The 18675-nt window shown below is 44.0% G+C and overlaps 1 protein-coding gene across 2 annotated transcripts; it reads left to right on the top strand.

Annotated features, from left to right (window-relative positions):
- The first annotated feature begins 1588 nt into the window (after positions 1-1588).
- On the top strand, positions 1589-18375 carry LOC115206469 (PHD finger protein 12). Of its 2 annotated transcripts, none has more exons than XM_029773503.1 (13): positions 1589-2436; positions 2968-3149; positions 12804-12876; positions 13046-13665; positions 13872-14004; positions 14408-14569; positions 14793-14939; positions 15219-16041; positions 16295-16465; positions 16576-16671; positions 16769-16851; positions 16997-17135; positions 17230-18375. In XM_029773503.1, exons 1-13 carry the CDS (start codon positions 2371-2373, stop codon positions 17649-17651), a joined length of 3117 nt encoding a protein of 1038 aa, XP_029629363.1. In that variant the 5' UTR covers positions 1589-2370; the 3' UTR covers positions 17652-18375. The 2 variants fall into 2 exon arrangements, with proteins under 2 accessions (XP_029629363.1, XP_029629362.1); XM_029773502.1 differs by having other exon boundaries at positions 13022-13665.
- Positions 18376-18675: the final 300 nt, after the last annotated feature.

Here is an 18675-nt window from a genome sequence, read left to right as displayed (position 1 = left end):
GATCATGATCCTGAGTTCCTGGAAGGCCCAGTAAGGGTGAAGGAGATTGAGGTGGCAAAAGTGTGAGAGGTCAATCCAATCTCCGATGCGGAGGCAATTAAAATAATGAAGAAAACAAGTGATGCTAGTGAAGATATGGTAGTGGATGCACCACAGCCTGTAGGTAATATTTGCTTCTGTAACAGGGTTATATTGGTGATTCCCCTTGCCACTTTATTGTTAAGCCAATGGGTTTTTGGTTTTATTTTTTGCCTTGCCTTCGCCTACTCAACATGGCATCTTATTGGCTGGTTTGCGTAGCTTGCTTACGTGGGAGGATGTTTCAGTTAGAATCGTCCCAGTGTACAAGCACCAAACCAGCGGTAGGTTGTTGGTTGCAAAGCTCTGTACATCAAAAGTGATTTTTATACTCCCATGTGAAGATTTAAATGTACAATTTATATCAATTTGTTTGTAAATGTTATTCGAACATCACACATAAGATGCAGCATTTTTTGGTGAATGTTGTGCATTTTGTTGTAGAGAATTCCAGCTAATACTAGCTAGCAACTTGCTGTGTCTGGTGGGGGGGTTGTATATTTTGTGCAGTGCGTGAGTGCAGAGTTGGATGGTGAGCCGTGCATTGCATGACGTGAAGTTTTGTGCTGTTCCTATCAGAATAAAGCTCCATGACTGGTGTTACAAGTTGGAGTTCGTGTCGATGATTGATTGTACACAACGCAAGAAGAGTACTGTTACACTTCCACACGAAAGATACCCAGTGTTAAAAAGGTTGATTTCATTGCATTCATTGCCACAGTTATAAACTGTATGGCACAAGTCTCAAATAAGTCTAATAAACTGGACATTATTGTGTCTGGCAGAAATTTGTTGGGGACATCTGAAGACTTGCAAGGGGTACTGGTGCCGGAAGACCCGTCCTCACAGGTCTGTGCCTGTGTAGGGATCAAAAGTTGATTTATTTTATTTATTGGTAGTTTGTTCAGTTTTGGGGGAATCCTGTTTCCGTCCTGCACAGTAGGATGCGGGATGCACATTAAATTGTGTGATCGCCAATATACCATAGAATAAGAAAACTGATCTGATTGTCCATATAGATGGAGTGCGTAGCGAAGGCTACATTCAAATGAGGGTAGTTTTGCTTGCTTCGTCGGTGGTCAGTCACAAATAGAGGGGAAGATAGCTCGTTAAAGTTGATCAAGATAGGCAAACTGGTGTAGTTATCTAGCTGTTATTTGACAACTTAGCAGCTCTAAGTAATTATTCAAGTTAGCTAGCCAGCTGTCTTTGAGGGCTTCCCAAGCGCATTACATTTTTATTAGTATGTGTCGTCGTCTCTAGTTACCACAGGCACAAAGTCGTAATTATGGCTAAACCCGCCTATTTTTACAATTTATCTACCTAAAATCTGCAACTTTAAGCACACTGCTAAACTTCTGCCTAACCTTAAATTAAGACCAAAAAGTACATTTTAGTTTTCATTAATTTTTACGATAGACCCAATTTTGACTTTATGGCTTTGGTAACTAGTGACAACTGTTTATGTGCTGCGGCGGCCATGTTTTTCAACAATTGAAACGCGCATGCGCAAACGTAATTTCATTCGCAGTTGCGCCAACTAGGAGAGGATATTGCCGCTAGCAGCATTGATGCATTTCATTTTTCATAACAAAAATACTTTTCTTGAGGACCCTGCACTACTGGAAGAATAACAACAAAACGCATTTTGCAACGCTTGCTTGGAAATAACGCTTAATTTGCCATAATTTTACATGTTGTGTATTCTGACTGTTGACAATGCAAAGTGGAAGCGAGCGGGTTTGCAGAATTTTCAAGCGTCTTCTCTTAGCTAGAAGCAGAAACAAGAACCATGGCTAGGCCTCACATATACATTCACAGTTGTTCACCAACCTGACAACAAGACAGTTTAGAATAGGCTCAAAGTTAAGGTTTGTGAGAAACTCATAACATTCGTAATATTCTTGCCATTAGTTAGCAAGCGAGCATTGCTTGATGGCTGGCGAGGCAAACTAACGTTATAGTAGCTAGCTAAGTTACCGAGGGTTCAAGACAGTTGGCTAAATAGGTACTTTGGCTATCAGTCTAGTGTGTGCCTATATCGTATTCAGATACAGCAGCTAGCTAACGTAGCAGTTCATAGCTTGCGTACGAGGTCGCTACGTTCTGCTAGATAACGACTGGTTCTGTTATTCCCTCTACAATATTCAGTAATAGAGAAAGACACTTTGGAGGAAACAAGTGTTGGGGGGGTTCGACAGAGCCACACGGCGTGGAACAAAACTAGCTAGCTAAGCTGGTCCCATAGCATAGAATTCTTTGCAAGAAGTCGTCGACTGCTTTGCTGGGTGAATGTGGGACAAAATGGAGACGCCAACGATTGTGTACGACTTGGATACATCTGGGGGCTTAATGGAGGTGAGGCATGTCACCACAACGTTATTCATTTCAGTTAGAATGCAACCTTTTAAGTTTGTTAGCTATCTAACTAGCGAGCCAAGTGGACATGGTTAGCTAGATAGCAAGATGGAAGCAAATAGCTATATTTTGAGGCTGTAATTATGTCCTAACGCCGTTGGCTAGGATGAAGTTGAAGACAAAACACCTATCTTTGTAATGTGTAACTAGCTAGTTTATGGGAAACGTGCTATTACTCGAACTATAGCTTAACTACAGTAACATTTAAAACTATTTTAGTTGTCAGCTGTTTTGATCACTGCAGCAGACTCAAACGTTACAGTAAATACCCTAGCTTCCATCAGTAGGCGATGTATAGTTTACTGACCTAACTAGCTATTATCAACAATTATGTTACTGACATGATACTGAATCATACACTTAACTTTATTTGTTTGATGTGCCAGCAACAAGGTCAATAAACCTAAATGGGCAGTGAAGGTAGTTCAATTTGGCGATCCAGATGTCTCATACGTGTTCAACTTGTTACAGCAAATTCAAACACTGCTCGCACCCCCCAAGTCAGAGGATGGCGAAAAGAGGAATCGGAGGAGTGAAAGGGACGTTCGGAGAAAGAGCAGGGCCACCAACCACGACACCTGTGATAGTTGTCATGAGGGAGGGGACCTTCTGTGTTGTGACCATTGTCCTGCCGCCTTCCATCTACAATGCTGGTATGTGTGAAAATGATACTTGTATCCCACTAGCTTGGTAAGGATCGTGCATGGTTTTCTGGATTCAGAATGACTCTGCGGCTGTCCTGTTTAGACAATCCAGTTTCTTGAATAACCCTGCCGCTGTGCAAAGTACCACACATGATATGTGTTTAGTAGGGGTGCTTTTCAACCATGCTACGAAGATGATTGTGACACAAGAACCAGGACTTGGTTAAAATTAGCCGCTAAATGGTTGTAGCCAGCCCCCGCCTAGGTCTGCTTGGCTCCAGGCTTCGTCTCTCACCAGCTCGGACTGAGAGAACGCTGGCTGAAAATGGAGTCGAGGCTGCTCTTCGAGCGTGTGGCTATGTTTACAATATGGCGACCTAAAAAGAAAAACGTTTTATTCCAGCGCCATTTTACCGACGTTTCTCTTGACTTTTAGCAGGAATATAATTATGATATTAAAGCTGATCTAACGTGCTTATAACTCGATTTGAGATGAGCATATTATGTGCATTTCGGGGACATCCATTTAGACATTTGCACCACACAGTTGTGCAAGATCTGGATATGTGTCATGTTGGTTGGTAGCTACAGTTTTATCATATGAGCCAATAGTGCAGGTTTTGGTTGTGAGCTAGGCTACAGTACAAGGCTTTCCACATAGAGGACTGAGTGTAATCTGTCTTTGCAAATAGAACATTTGCATATCCCCTGGGGGGGTCATTGACTGTAAAATTTGACATTGCTGGTAACTTTACCTATGTGATTTTTAATTTCAGTTCCATCATACAATCACATTGACAACGTCCAATACAGTAGCTGTATATCTTCTAGATTAGAAACAACAGAAAGCATTCCAACAATTCATTATGGTGTCTGGCTGTATAAACTGGGTAGTAGTATAGAATCATAGAATAGAGTTTGAGCATCACAGCTAGGTGTTGTTCGTAGACCACCTAAAGCGAGACCAATTCAAGACCATGATTGTAATTGTGTGAAATCGCCATGATAAGTTAAAAATGTTCTGTGCTCAGATTTCAAGAACATGTTCTTTAGACATTCAGAATGGTGAAATGAAATGCATGCTTATGGCAAATAGAGAGCCACTCTACATATTACCAGTAACCCAAGTCTATAATAGATAAAAATACAAAAAATGTTAGAACTTCCCTGGTCTCCCCTTACTAACAGTGAGCATGAAACTTTCAAACAATTTCCCATTTTTCAACGAATGTAAAGGACACTAATATTACCAGTAAAGTAGGAAGGCCAGGTTTCAATAGGCCATAAGAAAGGAGTGTGGATATTTGCGATGACTGAATGGGAGCTGTCTCTGGAAGCGTTTGAGTCTTCATTGCCCGAGACCAAGCAAAACATTTTCTGACACTGGTCTTGAGTACAACAACATTGTTGTGGGCTATGTTAGTATGTGCTTAATTTCCCTGTGTTGGTGATTTTAAAAGAAAGTAAAAACTGTTTTCAATATTGACTAACTCCTGTTTTGACAAGTGGGCATGCCAGGCAGTGTCACATTAATCCCACTAGATGGAGACAGGCATTTAGAAAAGAAGCCTTTCTAACAGTAAACACTCAAGCATTAAGTAAGACTTGGCGTTAAGTATTAAAAGGTGTATTTTGATGTGCAATGTTGTGGTATTTCGAAACATAGACCTGTTCCAGCACAGGTCAATTACATCATCACAATACAGTACCCCCTGGATTGATCTCTATTTTGAGCTGATATGCAGCCAGGACACTTCATTTGTAAATTACCGCAATAAGAAACAATATTGTTGCTTTGATCACATCAGAAGATATCCTCCTCACAATCTCCAAAACACAACAGCCACAACAGCCATTTGTTTGGATGTCGTAAAGGACCATTCGCCGAAACTGAAAAGATATAGCTGGCTACCCACCACCTCTTCCACATGGAAAAAAATGATTGACAGAAACCTGGTAACTAGCTGGGGTTTTCTACAAGGAATCTGCCTCCCCAAAAAAGCTTCTCCCAAGTGGGTGTGACACCTACTCCCTTTGCCTGCTGCACTGCTGCTTGGATCCCACCTGGCAATCTGTACACCGTCTGCCCTGGCCTGTCTCCCCCTCACGAGCTTTCGCTCGCCTCCAGCACACACGCACTGTTGGGGCGAGTGACTCTGAACTTACAATGGCTAGCCCCAAGTCGTTCGATTATTTTATTGTGCTTTATGCTATTTGCCTCGTGAGTCCTGGAGGCTTTGTTGACTGTGAACTTGCTTGTTTACCCGACTGTGGGACAGATTGTTTGTTCCCACACTCGGGACTCTGACTCTCTATTGGTTAGAGGGACTCTTGGCCTCCCATCCTATTCTAACCACCTCTCGCCGGCTTTGTATTCATGTTACCTGATGAAATTACTGTACAATATGATCTTGTTGCCATCTAATGCACATTCAAATGTCATTAATCAACACTGCAGAGCTCTCCCTGTCCTTTGCTGTGCCCTGATTGTATTACCGCTGATGATATCTGGAAATGTACATGTTCCCCCTGGCCCATCTACTGTTGCTAGAGCACAAGTCAGATTTGGGACTATCTGCTTCACTGATGTAGCTTATTACCTAAAATGAATCAATTGAAAGTGTGGGTTCACAGCTCCAATCCAGATGTGTTGGTCATTACTGAGACGTGGTTAAGGAAGAGCTTTGAACACTGATGTTAACCTTTCTGGTTATAACCTTTTTCGGCAAGACGGATATTCCAACAGGGGTGGAGTGGCAATCTTTACCAAGGAACACCTTCAGTGATCGGTTGTCTCCACCAAGTATGTCCCCAAACAATTTGATTAGCTGGTTTTAAGCATTAAACTTTCAAATAGCTCTTTGTTGACTGTTGCTGGGTGTTATCGTCCTCCATCACCACCAGCCTGTACCCTACCTGCCCTAAGCTCTCTCCTGGCCCCTTACACTAAGTCTGAATTTGTACTGCTAGGTGACCTAAACTGGGACATGCTTAAACCACCTGACCAAGTCCTAAAGCAATGGGACTCCCTAAATCTTTCTCAGATTATTACCAATCCCACAAGTTATGACTCAAAACACCCAGAAATGGTTACTCTCTGCTTGATTTTGTCCTCAAAATTACCTGATCGGTAACAGTCTGGTGTTTTCTGTGAAGACCTTAGTGATCACTGTTTTACAGCCTGTGTTCGTAATGGCTGCTCAGTAAAATGACCTGTCCTGATTTTGTCATATACTTGCTAAAATACTTTAATGAGCAAGTCTTCCTTCATGACCTGGCCTCCTGTAAATTGGTATATTGGTGCTTGGACCTTCTTTTTTGATATTTTCAGTGTTATTGTTAGGAAACACTCCCCCATCAAGAAAATGAGAATGAAAAACAGGTTCAGCCCCTGGTTTGTCTGTGATCTTGCAGAGTTACTCCACCTCAAGAATTGCGTTTGGCGAAGGGCTCGGCACACGCATACTCAGGCTGACTGGCTATCGTTCAGGCAAATGAGAAATAAGTGCACTCAGGCTATCCGGAAGGCCAACGTTAGTTACTTTAAGGAACAGTTCTCTCTCTCTGTGGGTCTAACCATTTTCCAAAACCTCTTGGGGTTAAAGACCTGGACAATAAACCCTCCTCCTCACAGCTGCCCATGTCCGTTAATGTTGATGATGGGGTTGTTACTGACAAGAATCACATGGCTGAGCTCTTTAACCTGTTGGAGGTAGGGGGCAGTATTTACACGGCCGGATAAAAAACGTACCCGATTTAATCTGGTTACTACTCCTGCCCAGTAACTAGAATATGCATATAATTATTGGCTTTGGATAGAAAACACCCTAAAGTTTCTAAAACTGTTTGAATGGTGTCTGTGAGTATAACAGAACTCATATGGCAGGCAAAGAGCTGAGAAGATTTCATGCAGGAAGTGGCCTGTCTGACAAGGTGTTGTTGTTCTTGCTTCTGTTTATTGAAGAGTCAGGATCTTAGCTGTAACGTGACTCTTCCTACGGCTCCAATAGGCTCTCAGAGCCCGGGAAAAACCTGAACGATGTCGAGGCAGCCCCTGGCTGAAACACATAATCGCCTTTGCCAAGTGGCTGATCAGAGGACAAAGGAATTAGGCTCGTGCCCGAGTCGACCCAGTGATATATTTTCTTTCGGCTGTTTACCTAATTGCAGATTCCCGGTCGGAATATTATCGCTTTTTTTATGAGAAAAATGGCATAAAAATTGATTTTAAACAGCGGTTGACATGCTTCGAAGTACGGTAATGAAATATTTAGAAATCTTTTGTCACGAAATGCGCCGTGCGCGTGACCCTTATTTACCATTGGGATAGTGTCTTGAACGCACAAACAAAACGCCGCTGTTGGAACATAACTATGGATTATTTGGGACCAAACCTACATTGGTTAACTTCTCTAGGGCAGGTGGCACCAAATCGTCCCACCTACGTAACAGCCAGTTGAATCCTGTGGCGCGATATTCAAATACCTTAGAAATGCTATTACTTCAATTTCTCAAACATATGACTATTTTACAGCATTTTAAAGACAAGATTCTCGTTAATCTAACCACACTGTCCGATTTCAAAAAGGGCTTTACAACAAAAGCAAAACATTAGATTATGTCAGCAGAGTACCCAGCCAGAAATAATCAGACACCCATTTTTCAAGCTAGCATATAATGTCACAAAAACCCAGAAGACAGCTAAATGCAGCACTAACCTTTGATGATCTTCATCAGATGACACACCTAGGACATTATGTTATACAATACATGCATGTTTTGTTCAATCAAGTTCATATTTATATCAAAAACCAGCTTTTTACATTAGCATGTGACGTTCAGAACTAGCATACCCCCCGCAAACTTCCGGCGAATTTACTAACAATTTACTAAATTACTCACGATAAACGTTCACAAAAAGCATAACAATTATTTTAAGAATTATAGATACAGAACTCCTCTATGCACTCGATATGTCCGATTTTAAAATAGCTTTTTGGTGAAAGCACATTTTGCAATATTCTAAGTAGATAGCCCGGCATCACAGGGCTAGCTATTTAGACACCCAGCAAGTTTAGCCTTCACCAAACATTACCTTTCCTGTTCTTCGTCAGAATGCACTCCCAGGACTTCTACTTCAATAACAAATGTTGGTTTGGTCCCAAATAATCCATAGTTATGTTCCAACAGCGGCGTTTTGTTCGTGCGTTCAAGACACTATCCGAATGGTAAATAAGGGTCACGCGCACGGCGCATTTCGTGACAAAAGATTTCTAAATATTTCATTACCGTACTTCGAAGCATGTCAACCGCTGTTTAAAATCAATTTTTATGCCATTTTTCTCGTAAAAAAGCGATAATATTCCGACCGGGAATCTGCAATTAGGTAAACAGACGAAAGAAAATACAGCATGGGGTCGACTCGGGCATGCGCCTAAGCCCTTTGTCCTCTGATCGGCCACTTGGCAAAGGCGATAATGTGTTTCAGCCAGAGGCTGCCTCGATATCGTTCAGCTTTTTCCTGGGCTCTGGGAGCCGTAGGAAGTGTCACGTTACAGCTAAGATCCTGAGTCTTCAATAAACAGAGGCAAGAACAACAACACCTTGTCAGACAGGCCACTTCCTGCATGAAATCTTCTCAGGTTTTTGCCTGCCATATGAGTTCTGTTATACTCACAGACACCATTCAAACAGTTTTAGAAACTTTAGGGTGTTTTCTATCCAACGGCAATAATTATATGCATATTCTAGTTACTGGGCAGGAGTAGTAACCAGATTAAATCGGGTACGTTTTTTATCCGGCTGTGTAAATACTGCCCCCTAGCCCTAACAGGTTAATCACCACTTCATTAAGTCAGGATTCCTATTTGACTCAGCCATGCCTCCTTGCCCGTCCAACATTCCCCCTGTGCTCCTCCCTCTGTTCCCCCTGCCCGGCTACAACATTTCTCCTTGCAGGTGGTCACTGAATCCAAGGTGCTAAAGGAGCTCCTTAAACTTGACCCCAAAAAACCATCTGGGTCAGATGGTTTACACCCTTTCTTCTTTAAGGTTGCTTCCCCTATCATCGCCAAGCTGATCGCTGACCTTTTTAACCTGCCTCTCCTCTCTGGGGAAGTTCCTATTGCTTGGAAGGCAGCCACGGTGCGTCCTTTAAATAAAGGTGGAGATCAAGCTGACCCTAACTGTTATAGTCCAATTTCTGTGTTGCCTTGTTTATTAAAAGTGTTGGAGTAACTTGTCAATAATCAACTGACTGGCTTTCTTGATGTCTATAGTATTATCTCTGGTATGCAATCTGGTTTCCACTCAAGGTTATGGATTTGTTACTGCAACCTTAAAGGTCCTCAATGATGTCACCATTGTCCTTGATTCCAAGGAATGTTGTGCTGTCTCAGCCACTGCTTGTCACCAAGGGAGTACCCCATTGCCTGATCCTAGGCCCCACGCTCTTCTCAATATGCAATACCAACATAGCTCAGGCAGTAGGAAGCTCTCATCCATTTATATGCAGTTGATAGTCTTATACTCAGCTGGCCCCTCCCCAGATGTTGTGTTAAATGCTCTACAACAAAGCTTTCTTCGTGTCCAACAAGCGTTCTCTGCTCTTAACCTTGTTCTGAACACCTCCAAAACAAAGGCTGTGTGGTTTGGTAAGAAGACTTCTCCTCTCCCCACTGGTGTGATTACTACCTCTGAGGGTTTAGAGCTTGAGGTAGTCACCTCATTCAAGTACTTGGGAGTATGGCTAGACGGTATACTGGACTTGGTTTCCTCTATTGTAATCGCTCCTCTTTCACCGACGCTGCCAAACGAACCCTGAGTCAGATGACCATCCTACCCATGCTAGATTACGAAGATGTAATTTATAGATCGGCAGGTAAGGGTGATCTCGAGTAGAGGTCGACCGATTAATCGGAATGGCCGATTTGGTTTTTTTAATTTTTTTTAAGTTAGGGCCGATTTCAGGTTTTCCTAACAATCGGTAATCGGGAATTTTGAACACCGATTTGGCTTCTTCTTCTTCTTTTTCTTTTTCTTTTAATTTTCAATTTTCAATTTTTTAATAATTTCTTAAATACTTTTTTATTCATTTTTTATTCATCTAAAAAAAAAGATTCACCTTTTTATTTAACTAGGCAAGTCAGTTAAGAACACATTGTTATTTTCAATGACGGCCTAGGAACGGTGGGTTAACTGCCTTGTTCAGGGGCAGAACGACAGATTTTTACCTTGTCGGCTCGGGGATTCGTTTTTGCAACCTTCCGGTTACTAGTCCAACGCTCTAACCACCTGCCTTACATTGCACTCCACGAGGAGCCTGCGTGGCAGGCTGACTACCTGTTACGCGAGGGCAGCAAGAAGTCAAGGTAAGTTGCTAGCTAGCATTAAACTTATCTTATAAAAAAACTATCAATCTTAACATAATCACTAGTTAACTGCACATGGTTGATGATATTACTAGTTTATCTAGCGTGTCCTGCGTTGCATATCGATGCGGTGCCTGTTAATTTCTCATTGAATCACAGCCTACTTCGACAAACGGGGGATGATTTAACAAGCGCATTTGCAAAAAAAGCACTGCACCAATGTACCTAACCATAAACATCAATGCCTTTCTTTAAAATCAATACACAAGTGTATATATTTTTAAACCTGCATATTTAGTTAATATTGCCTGCTAACATGAATTTCTTATAACTATGGAATTTGTGTCACTTCTCTTGCGTTCCGTGCAAGCAGTCAGGGTATATGCAGCAGTTTGGGCCGCCTGGCTCATTGCGAACTGTGTGAAGTCCATTTATTCCTAACAAAGGCCGTAATGAATTATGACATAACATTGAAGATTGTACAATGTAACAGCAATATTTACACTTAGGGATGCCATCCGTTAGATAAAATACAGAACGGTTCCGTATTTCACTGAAAGAATAAACCGTTTGTTTTCAAAATGATAGTTTCCGGATTCGACCATTTTAATTAACAAAGGCTTGTATTTCTGTGTTATGTTATAATTAAGTCTATGATTTGATAGAGCGGTCTGACTGAGCGATGGTAGGCACCAGCAGGCTCGTAAGCATTCATTCAAACAGCACTTTTGTGCGCTTGCCAGCAGCTATTCGCAATGCTTCAAGCATTGTGCTGTTTATGACTTCAAGCCTATCAACTCCCAAGATTAGGCTGGTGTAACCGATGTGAAATGGCTAGCTAGTTAGCGGGGTGCGCGCTAATATCGTTTCAAATGTCTCTCGCTCTGAGACTTGGAGTAGTTGTTCCCCTTGCTCTGCATGGGTAACGCTGCTTCGAGGGGGGCTGTTGTCAATGTGTTCCTGGTTCGAGCCCAGGTAGGAGCGAGGAGAGGGACGGAAGCTATACTGTTACACTGGCAATACTAAAGTGCCTATAAGAACATCCAATAGTCAAAGGTATATGAAATACAAATCGTATAGAGAGAAATATTCCTATAATAACTACAACCTAAAACTTCTTACCTGGGAATATTGAAGACTGATGTTAAAAGGAACCACCAGCTTTCATATGTTCTCATGTTCTGAGCAAGGACCTTAAATGTTAGCTTTTTTACATGGCACATATTACACTTTTACTTTCTTCTCCAGCACTTTGTTTTTGCATTATTTAAGCCAAATTGGACATGTTTCATTATTTATTTGAGGCGAAATTGATTTTATTGATGTATTATATTAAGTTAAAATAAGTGTTCAGTAGTGTTGTAATTGTCATTATTACAAATAAATAAAGAAATTTGCAGATTAACCGGTATCGGCGTTGAAAAATCATAATCGGTCGACCTCTAATCTTGAGTGGCTAGATGTTCTTTACCATTCGGCCATCAGAATTGCCACCAATGCTCCTTATAGGACACATCACTGCACTCTATACTCCTCTGTAAACGGGTCATCTCTGTATACCCATCGCAAGACCCACTGGTTGATGCTTATTTATAAAACCCTCTTTGGCCTCACTCCCACCCATCTGAGATATCTACTGCAGCCCCAATCCTCCACATACAACACCCGTTCTGCCAGTCACATTCTGCGTAAAGGTCCCCAAAGCGCGCACATCCCTGGGTAGCTCATCTTTTCAGTTCGCTGCAGCTAGCGACTGGAACGAGCTGCAACAAACACTCAAACTGAACTGTTTTAACTCAATCTCTTCAAAGACTCAATCATGGACACTGACAGTTGTTGCTGCTTTGCGTGATGTATTGTTGTCCCTACCTTCTTTCCCCAATAATGTTTGCCATGTTTTGTGCTGCTGCCATATTGTGCTGCTACTATGGTATGTTTTAGGTCTCTCTTTATGTAGTGTTGTGGTGTCTCTTGTTGTGATGTGTGGGTTGTCCTATATTAAAATTGTATTTTTAATCCCAGCCCCTGTCCTTACAGCAGGCATTTTGCTTTTTGGCAGGTTGTCATTGTAAATTAGAATTTGTTCTAAATTGACTTGTCTAGTCAAAAAAACAATATACCCTGATTTATAGCCTATGCCTCAAAATTGAATAGATGCTCTGACCAATGGTAAGTTGTTTGGCATTAGCCCTTATAAATTTTACATAGCAATTGATCCACTTTGGACCTATGAATAATATGACAAGCAGGAAAGTCCTTTTTTTTATGGCTATTTTTTTTGTGGTTCCTACAGTAACCCACCATTGAGTGAAGAAATGCTGCCTCCTGGTGACTGGATGTGTCATCGCTGCAACGTCCGGAGAAAGGTGAGGTTTCAACAATACATGATATTCACAACAGATGTTATTATGCTTCAGATGTGTTAGCCTGTTAACACCCATTTTTCAATGTATCAATACGAGTCAAAGTATTGCAACAACCCTAGTGGTGGTGAATACTGTCTGATCCTAGCTGGTCTCTGGCTGTCATCCCCAGAAGCGGGAGCAGAAGGCTGAGCCGACAAATGGCCTGCTGGAGAGGGAGAGGCCCCTCTCCAAGCGCTCCTCCCCCCCCGCAGCTGAACTGGAGCGGGGCACCACCACCATTACGACCACTACGCTGCGCCTGGACAGGCTGCCCCCCGGGGTCGGAGCAGCAGGACCCGGGCTGCGGGTGGCTGCCGTACATCTGGAGCGTCTGGAGCACCTTGAGCGGCGGGCCAGCAGCCGACCGAGCACGCCCACATCCAACGCCTCCTCCACGGACACGGCCACCCCCTCGGAGGAGCAGAATGAGGCTGACGAGGAGATGGCCAAGGCAGAGGAGGTGGTGGTGGAGGCCCAGGGCTCGGAACCTGAGCGAGCCACCACCACCCATACCCCCACACCACGGCTCCTCAAGAGGCCCTTTCAGCTGCTCATTGCCGCTGCCATGGAGAGGAACCCCTCGCAGTTCCAGCTGCCCAACGAGCTCACCTGCACCACAGCACTGCCAGGCAGCAGTAAACGGAGGAGGAAAGAGGAGCTGATCATGAAGACTTTCAGGAGGCCACAGCATGAGATGGACCCCAACGGCCTCGTTCCTCTGCCAGTCAGGGTGTGCTTCTCCTGCACCAGGTATGATTAGTCAATCAAACCCGCAACGTCATCGTTACAGTTATATCAACACAGATTATTCAAATACAATCTGTATTCAGGGAATCCAAATGGACTCCACCACTTATATTACCTGAGTGTTTGTATATGTCTGCGTGCAGTAGTTGGTTGGCTGACTTTGCTAATCCATGGTTACTCTCTTCTCTGGGCTCCTCTCTATCCTATAGGAATTGCAGAATGGCCCCCCTGGTTCAGTGTGACTATTGCCACCTGCTCTTCCACATGGACTGCCTGGACCCCCCACTCACTGCCATGCCCACAGGCAGGTGGATGTGCCCCAACCATATGGAGCACTTGGTGGTAAGTAGTGTAGCCAACCCCCCGGTGTCATCTGGTGGCCAAGCATCCTCATACATGGAATTGGGGTTCAGTATTTTGGCAGGCCGAAAAACAATACGGATATAGTGATTTTTGGAAAAAAAATGTATAGACAGGAATGGCTCTGTTTTCGCTGTACAGGGAAAAGGGTTTGTAGTTGTGTTTGGGTGATATCAAGCATCACCAATATGCAATAATATTGGGATTTTTCTCAACCCTAGTATGTAGAAGTTATTCCGTTACTGATGTGACCTGTTCTCCAGCTGAGCTTTAGGGTCTGTAGACGTCTTACAAGTGCATAGTGTCTGGCTAAGGGTTGATTTGGGGTTGATTCAGGAGTAGACGTTGCTCTGTTCCTGACATTTCCTCCTGTCCTGTTCTCCAGCTGAACCGGCGGAGCCTGTCCCTTACCAGACGTTGCAAGCTCTTAGACCAGTTCCAGGACAGAATATCCCAGCATGCAGTCAAGGTGGACTTCCTGCGATGGGTCCACCGACAGAACCCGCCTGTCCGCAGCGGTATCCACCACAAGACAAAGGCGCTCAAGGTAGCGTACGCCCACTGAGTCTGTAAAAGCCATATAATGTTATGAAATCCGTTTTTGCTTTTCACTTTGAAATACTGTAGTGGTGATGAAGACAGATTTTCAACAAATGTATTGATTTGTCAACTAATCTGCATTAATTAAGAATGAATGTGAAGAACCACAATGGGACTTCACTGCTCCTGTAAATAATATTGTGTGTGTGGGTGTATGTTTGCCCCTCCAGGTACCCAACGCTATTAAGTCCCAGTACAAGAACCCCCCGGCCATGTTGGCTCCTGCAGCGGTGCGTAACGGGGAGCTGATCTGTAATGGCATCCCAAACCAGGACTGCTCCCCTCAGCATTTTACCAGCCAGGCAGAGCAACAGGAGGTAGGCATGCCAGACACACAGCACAAATTCACCCACTAGTATCTGTCTACTACACTGGGATTCAGTGGTTCCTTTGGGATGTGCCTGAGACGCCACTAAAGCGCTTGATAAACAAATCACTGGACTCTGGCCCAGCTAGAAGACATGGGTCCAGACATGCTAGGAATTAACTGCCATTTATTGAATGTGTAATAACTGTAAATGTATGTTTATTTGGGGAGCTGCTGGACGGGTGAAGGTGCTTATTTTCACTGAAATGTTTTTTTCTTCGTTGTTCAGTGGCTTAGAGACGTCATGGCGCTCCAGTGCAGCATCATGCGACATTTATCTGGCAAGCAGAAGTCCTCTTCAGACTGGGACTCTGAACAGACAGACATTAAGCCCTGTGTGGCTCTAGAGGAGAACAGCACTCTGCCCCTTGCAGAAAGGACAGCTTCTGCCCTGCCTGCCCCCTGCTCTAAGCCCTGCAATACATCTCATGGCCCCCAGGGGGCCCCTGTACTGAAGGAACACTCGCAGGGCCAGGAGAGCTGCTGCTGCACGGTGAGGCCCTGTCTGAAGTGCAGGAAACCCAACGGACCCCTGACGGAACAGCCTGTACAAGCCAACAGGCCGTTAGCGTGTGATGCTGCCTCAGGTGCCTGCAGACAGACAGAGCTCCAGCTGCACATACTCACCCCCCAAGCCTCACTCCCAATCTCTGCTCTGGGGCTGCCCAATCACCTGAGAAGAGGGGTTGTGGTTAAAACGGAGACCCCCCTGGAGTCTTGCACCCAGAAAGGTTGTTCCCCTTCGAAGTGTGCAGCTATAGGGCAGGATGTCAAGAGTCAGGCCTACGGGACTCCTCCAGGCAAGGCTGGGGCTCAGGCCACCCCTCTGAGCTGCTGCAAGGAGCTGAAGCTCGGCCCCAGCCCCAACCTGGGTGTCCATGTCTTTACCCCACCCAGAGCCATTAAAGACTCCAGCACAGCAAGACAGCCCACCACCACACCTCCCTGTTTCTCCCTAGGGCCAGATCTAAAGGGCAGCTCCATGTTCCCCAGCTCCCTCTCCTCCTCAATAGCAGACATGTCTGGTGGCATGAAGGCCATGATGGATGGGGGTATGTAGATACCTCAACATCATTCTACCTGTACCACTGTTTATAATTAGGCCTAGGTGATGAGCACCTCTTGCTGTCTAGTTTAAATACATATACGTTATTCAACAATAAAAGTTTAAAAAGTTAAAATGGTGCATTAATGTATTGGCCATGCTGATTAAATGGCCTGTAATGCTGCTTACAGATGGCTGTGATACAGGATTGCTTCAAGCGAAGTCTATGATGATGTTGAAACATGTTATTGTTCATACAGAGATGGAGCTGAGTAACCTGGATGAGGAGTTGGTCAAACTCCTGGCCTGGCAGAGGATACAGCAGCTGTTTCCCCCCAAAGCACCCCCAACCCCCCAAGGCAGAGGTCTAACCGCTCCTCCCACCACCACCGTCGCCCTCAAACCTCAGTCTCCCGTGCCACGCACAGAGGGTAAGACCCCGCCCCACGTCTGGCAGTTTCATTTTAGAGTCATAGGAATGTTACACAATAAATTGTGTCATTCCTCCAAAGTAATCCTCCAAAATCTGTCCCGATCACAGAAGAACAGAAGGTGCAGGCGAGAGCAACGTTCTATCCACTCATGGGGAAGGGAGGAGCCATTAACATGTCTTATAGGACCCTGTACATAGGAGCTGGTAAGGACTGCCCATGCTGTATTATGAAATACTGTGATCTTTACTCAACATGGAACAAAGTCTCATCAGTCTTTCTCTGTCTGACAACCCACTGTAGGTGCTGACATGGATGTGTGCCTTACAAACTATGGTCATTGTAATTATGTATCTGGAAAACACGCCTGCATCTTTTACGACGGGGTAGGTTGTCTAGCATGTTTGAAACACTGAAAGCTTGCCGAACAAAAAGTATTTTCCTCCTTGCTATGAGCTGAGCAGTGAGCAATATTTGAAATAACAGTAGCACTACAGACATGACTGATGGTTATCTTGTACCTGTTTGTAGAACACCAAGCACTACGAGCTGCTCAACTACAGTGAGCATGGGACCACGGTGGACAACGTACTCTACTCCTGTGACTTCTCTGAGAAGGCCTCCCCCAGCCCGGTTAGTGGCCTGGTGTCCAAAGTGCAGGGCATTGTCCGTAAGTAACACACACACCCACCTGTAGAGATGGGGTTTGGCCAGTGCTGTGTGTCTGTAGGAGACTTGTGAGTGACGGTGCCCTCTTTCTTCAGGCCATTGTAAGGTGAGAGAGCAGGAGGAGGGGGCTGAGGCAGGACCCGGCCCCAGGACTGGCCTGATGCCATCAGGGGGAGTGATGAGTTGCCAGCCCCAGGGAGGACCCAGGCTCTCCTGCAACTGTAAGGCCAGCAGTTCCAGCCTGATTGGTGGCAGCGGGGCCGGCTGGGAGGGCACAGCGCTGCTCCACCACGGCAGCTACATCAAATTGGGCTGCATGCAGTTTGTCTTCAGCATTGTTGAGTTCACCAGCAAGCAGCCCAAAGAAGAGGGAACCACTGGCACCGCCAATACCATCCCTGCCAATACCACCCCCAGCCAAGAGGAGGCAGACAAACAGACTATCAAGCTCCACCAAGTGCACCTCGGTTCCATAGCCCAAACTCTCTCTTTTTCACCTCTTTGCAGTCAAACCTAAGGGAACCCTACAGAGCTGGTTTGTTATGCAGGGAAAATAGGTATTTTGTTTATAGTTTCGCATTAAATTCAATCTTAAATCTGTTATTTAGATGTCTTCCTTTCGAAGATCATCGGACTTCAAATATTTCACTCATTTTTGCCAGTCTAGTTATACATGTTATATAACCTTTCCTTATTTTTCAGCCAGCTCATGTAGCCCAAACATTTAATTTTGTGATATTGAAGTTGTAGTACTCTCACATTTTTGTTGGTGTGGCTATGTTAGCACCACAGGTAGCTAGCTATACATTCATGCTCCCTAACATGCTTATACAGACGTTTGTATGTACAGTGTATTAATGTCATTTTAATTGGTGCTTTTCAATTGGATATCCTGTACATAAACCATTGTGGTTGTTTTTTTAAGCATACAGTACTTCCCATTGACTCTTTCTTTTGATATTTCGTAGTGTTGCAGAAAAGTTTGTTGAAACCTGTTCTGAGTCCTGTGTACTCCATGCTGAAATCCATGGTGTAAATCGTGTCAAAGTTTCAGCTCTCGTTTTAACACTCTTGGACTCTGTAAATAAGCTTTCTTTGTCGGTTTCTGCCTGTCTGGTAAATACAGAAAGATTTTTTAAGAACAAACTTAAAAATGCCTCCTCGTGCTGCATTTTTGATAACTTTGAGACATGGGGTCAACAGTCTAAAATACTTTTTTTCAGTAATAAATCTTGAGTGAACTTTCCAGTAGGTGGTGGTCATGTACAGCTCGCTCTGGCAAAGAGGAGTTGAAATGTACACTTATTTATATATACATACATACATACATACTTTTGTGTATGTATGTGGACACCCCTTCAAATTAGTGGACTTGGCTATTTCAGCCACACCCATTGCTGACAGGTGTATAAATCGAGCACACAGCCTTCATAGATAAACATTTATCTTCATAGATAAACATTGGCAGTAGAATGGCCTTACTGAAGAGCTCACTGACTTTCAACGTGGCACCGACATAGGGTCCACCTTTCCAACAAGTC

This window comes from Salmo trutta, chromosome 13, assembly GCF_901001165.1.
Source record: "Salmo trutta chromosome 13, fSalTru1.1, whole genome shotgun sequence".
NCBI lineage: Eukaryota > Metazoa > Chordata > Actinopteri > Salmoniformes > Salmonidae > Salmo > Salmo trutta.
The sequence above is the reverse complement of the archived record's forward strand: the minus strand, read 5'-3'. Positions and strand labels throughout refer to the sequence as shown.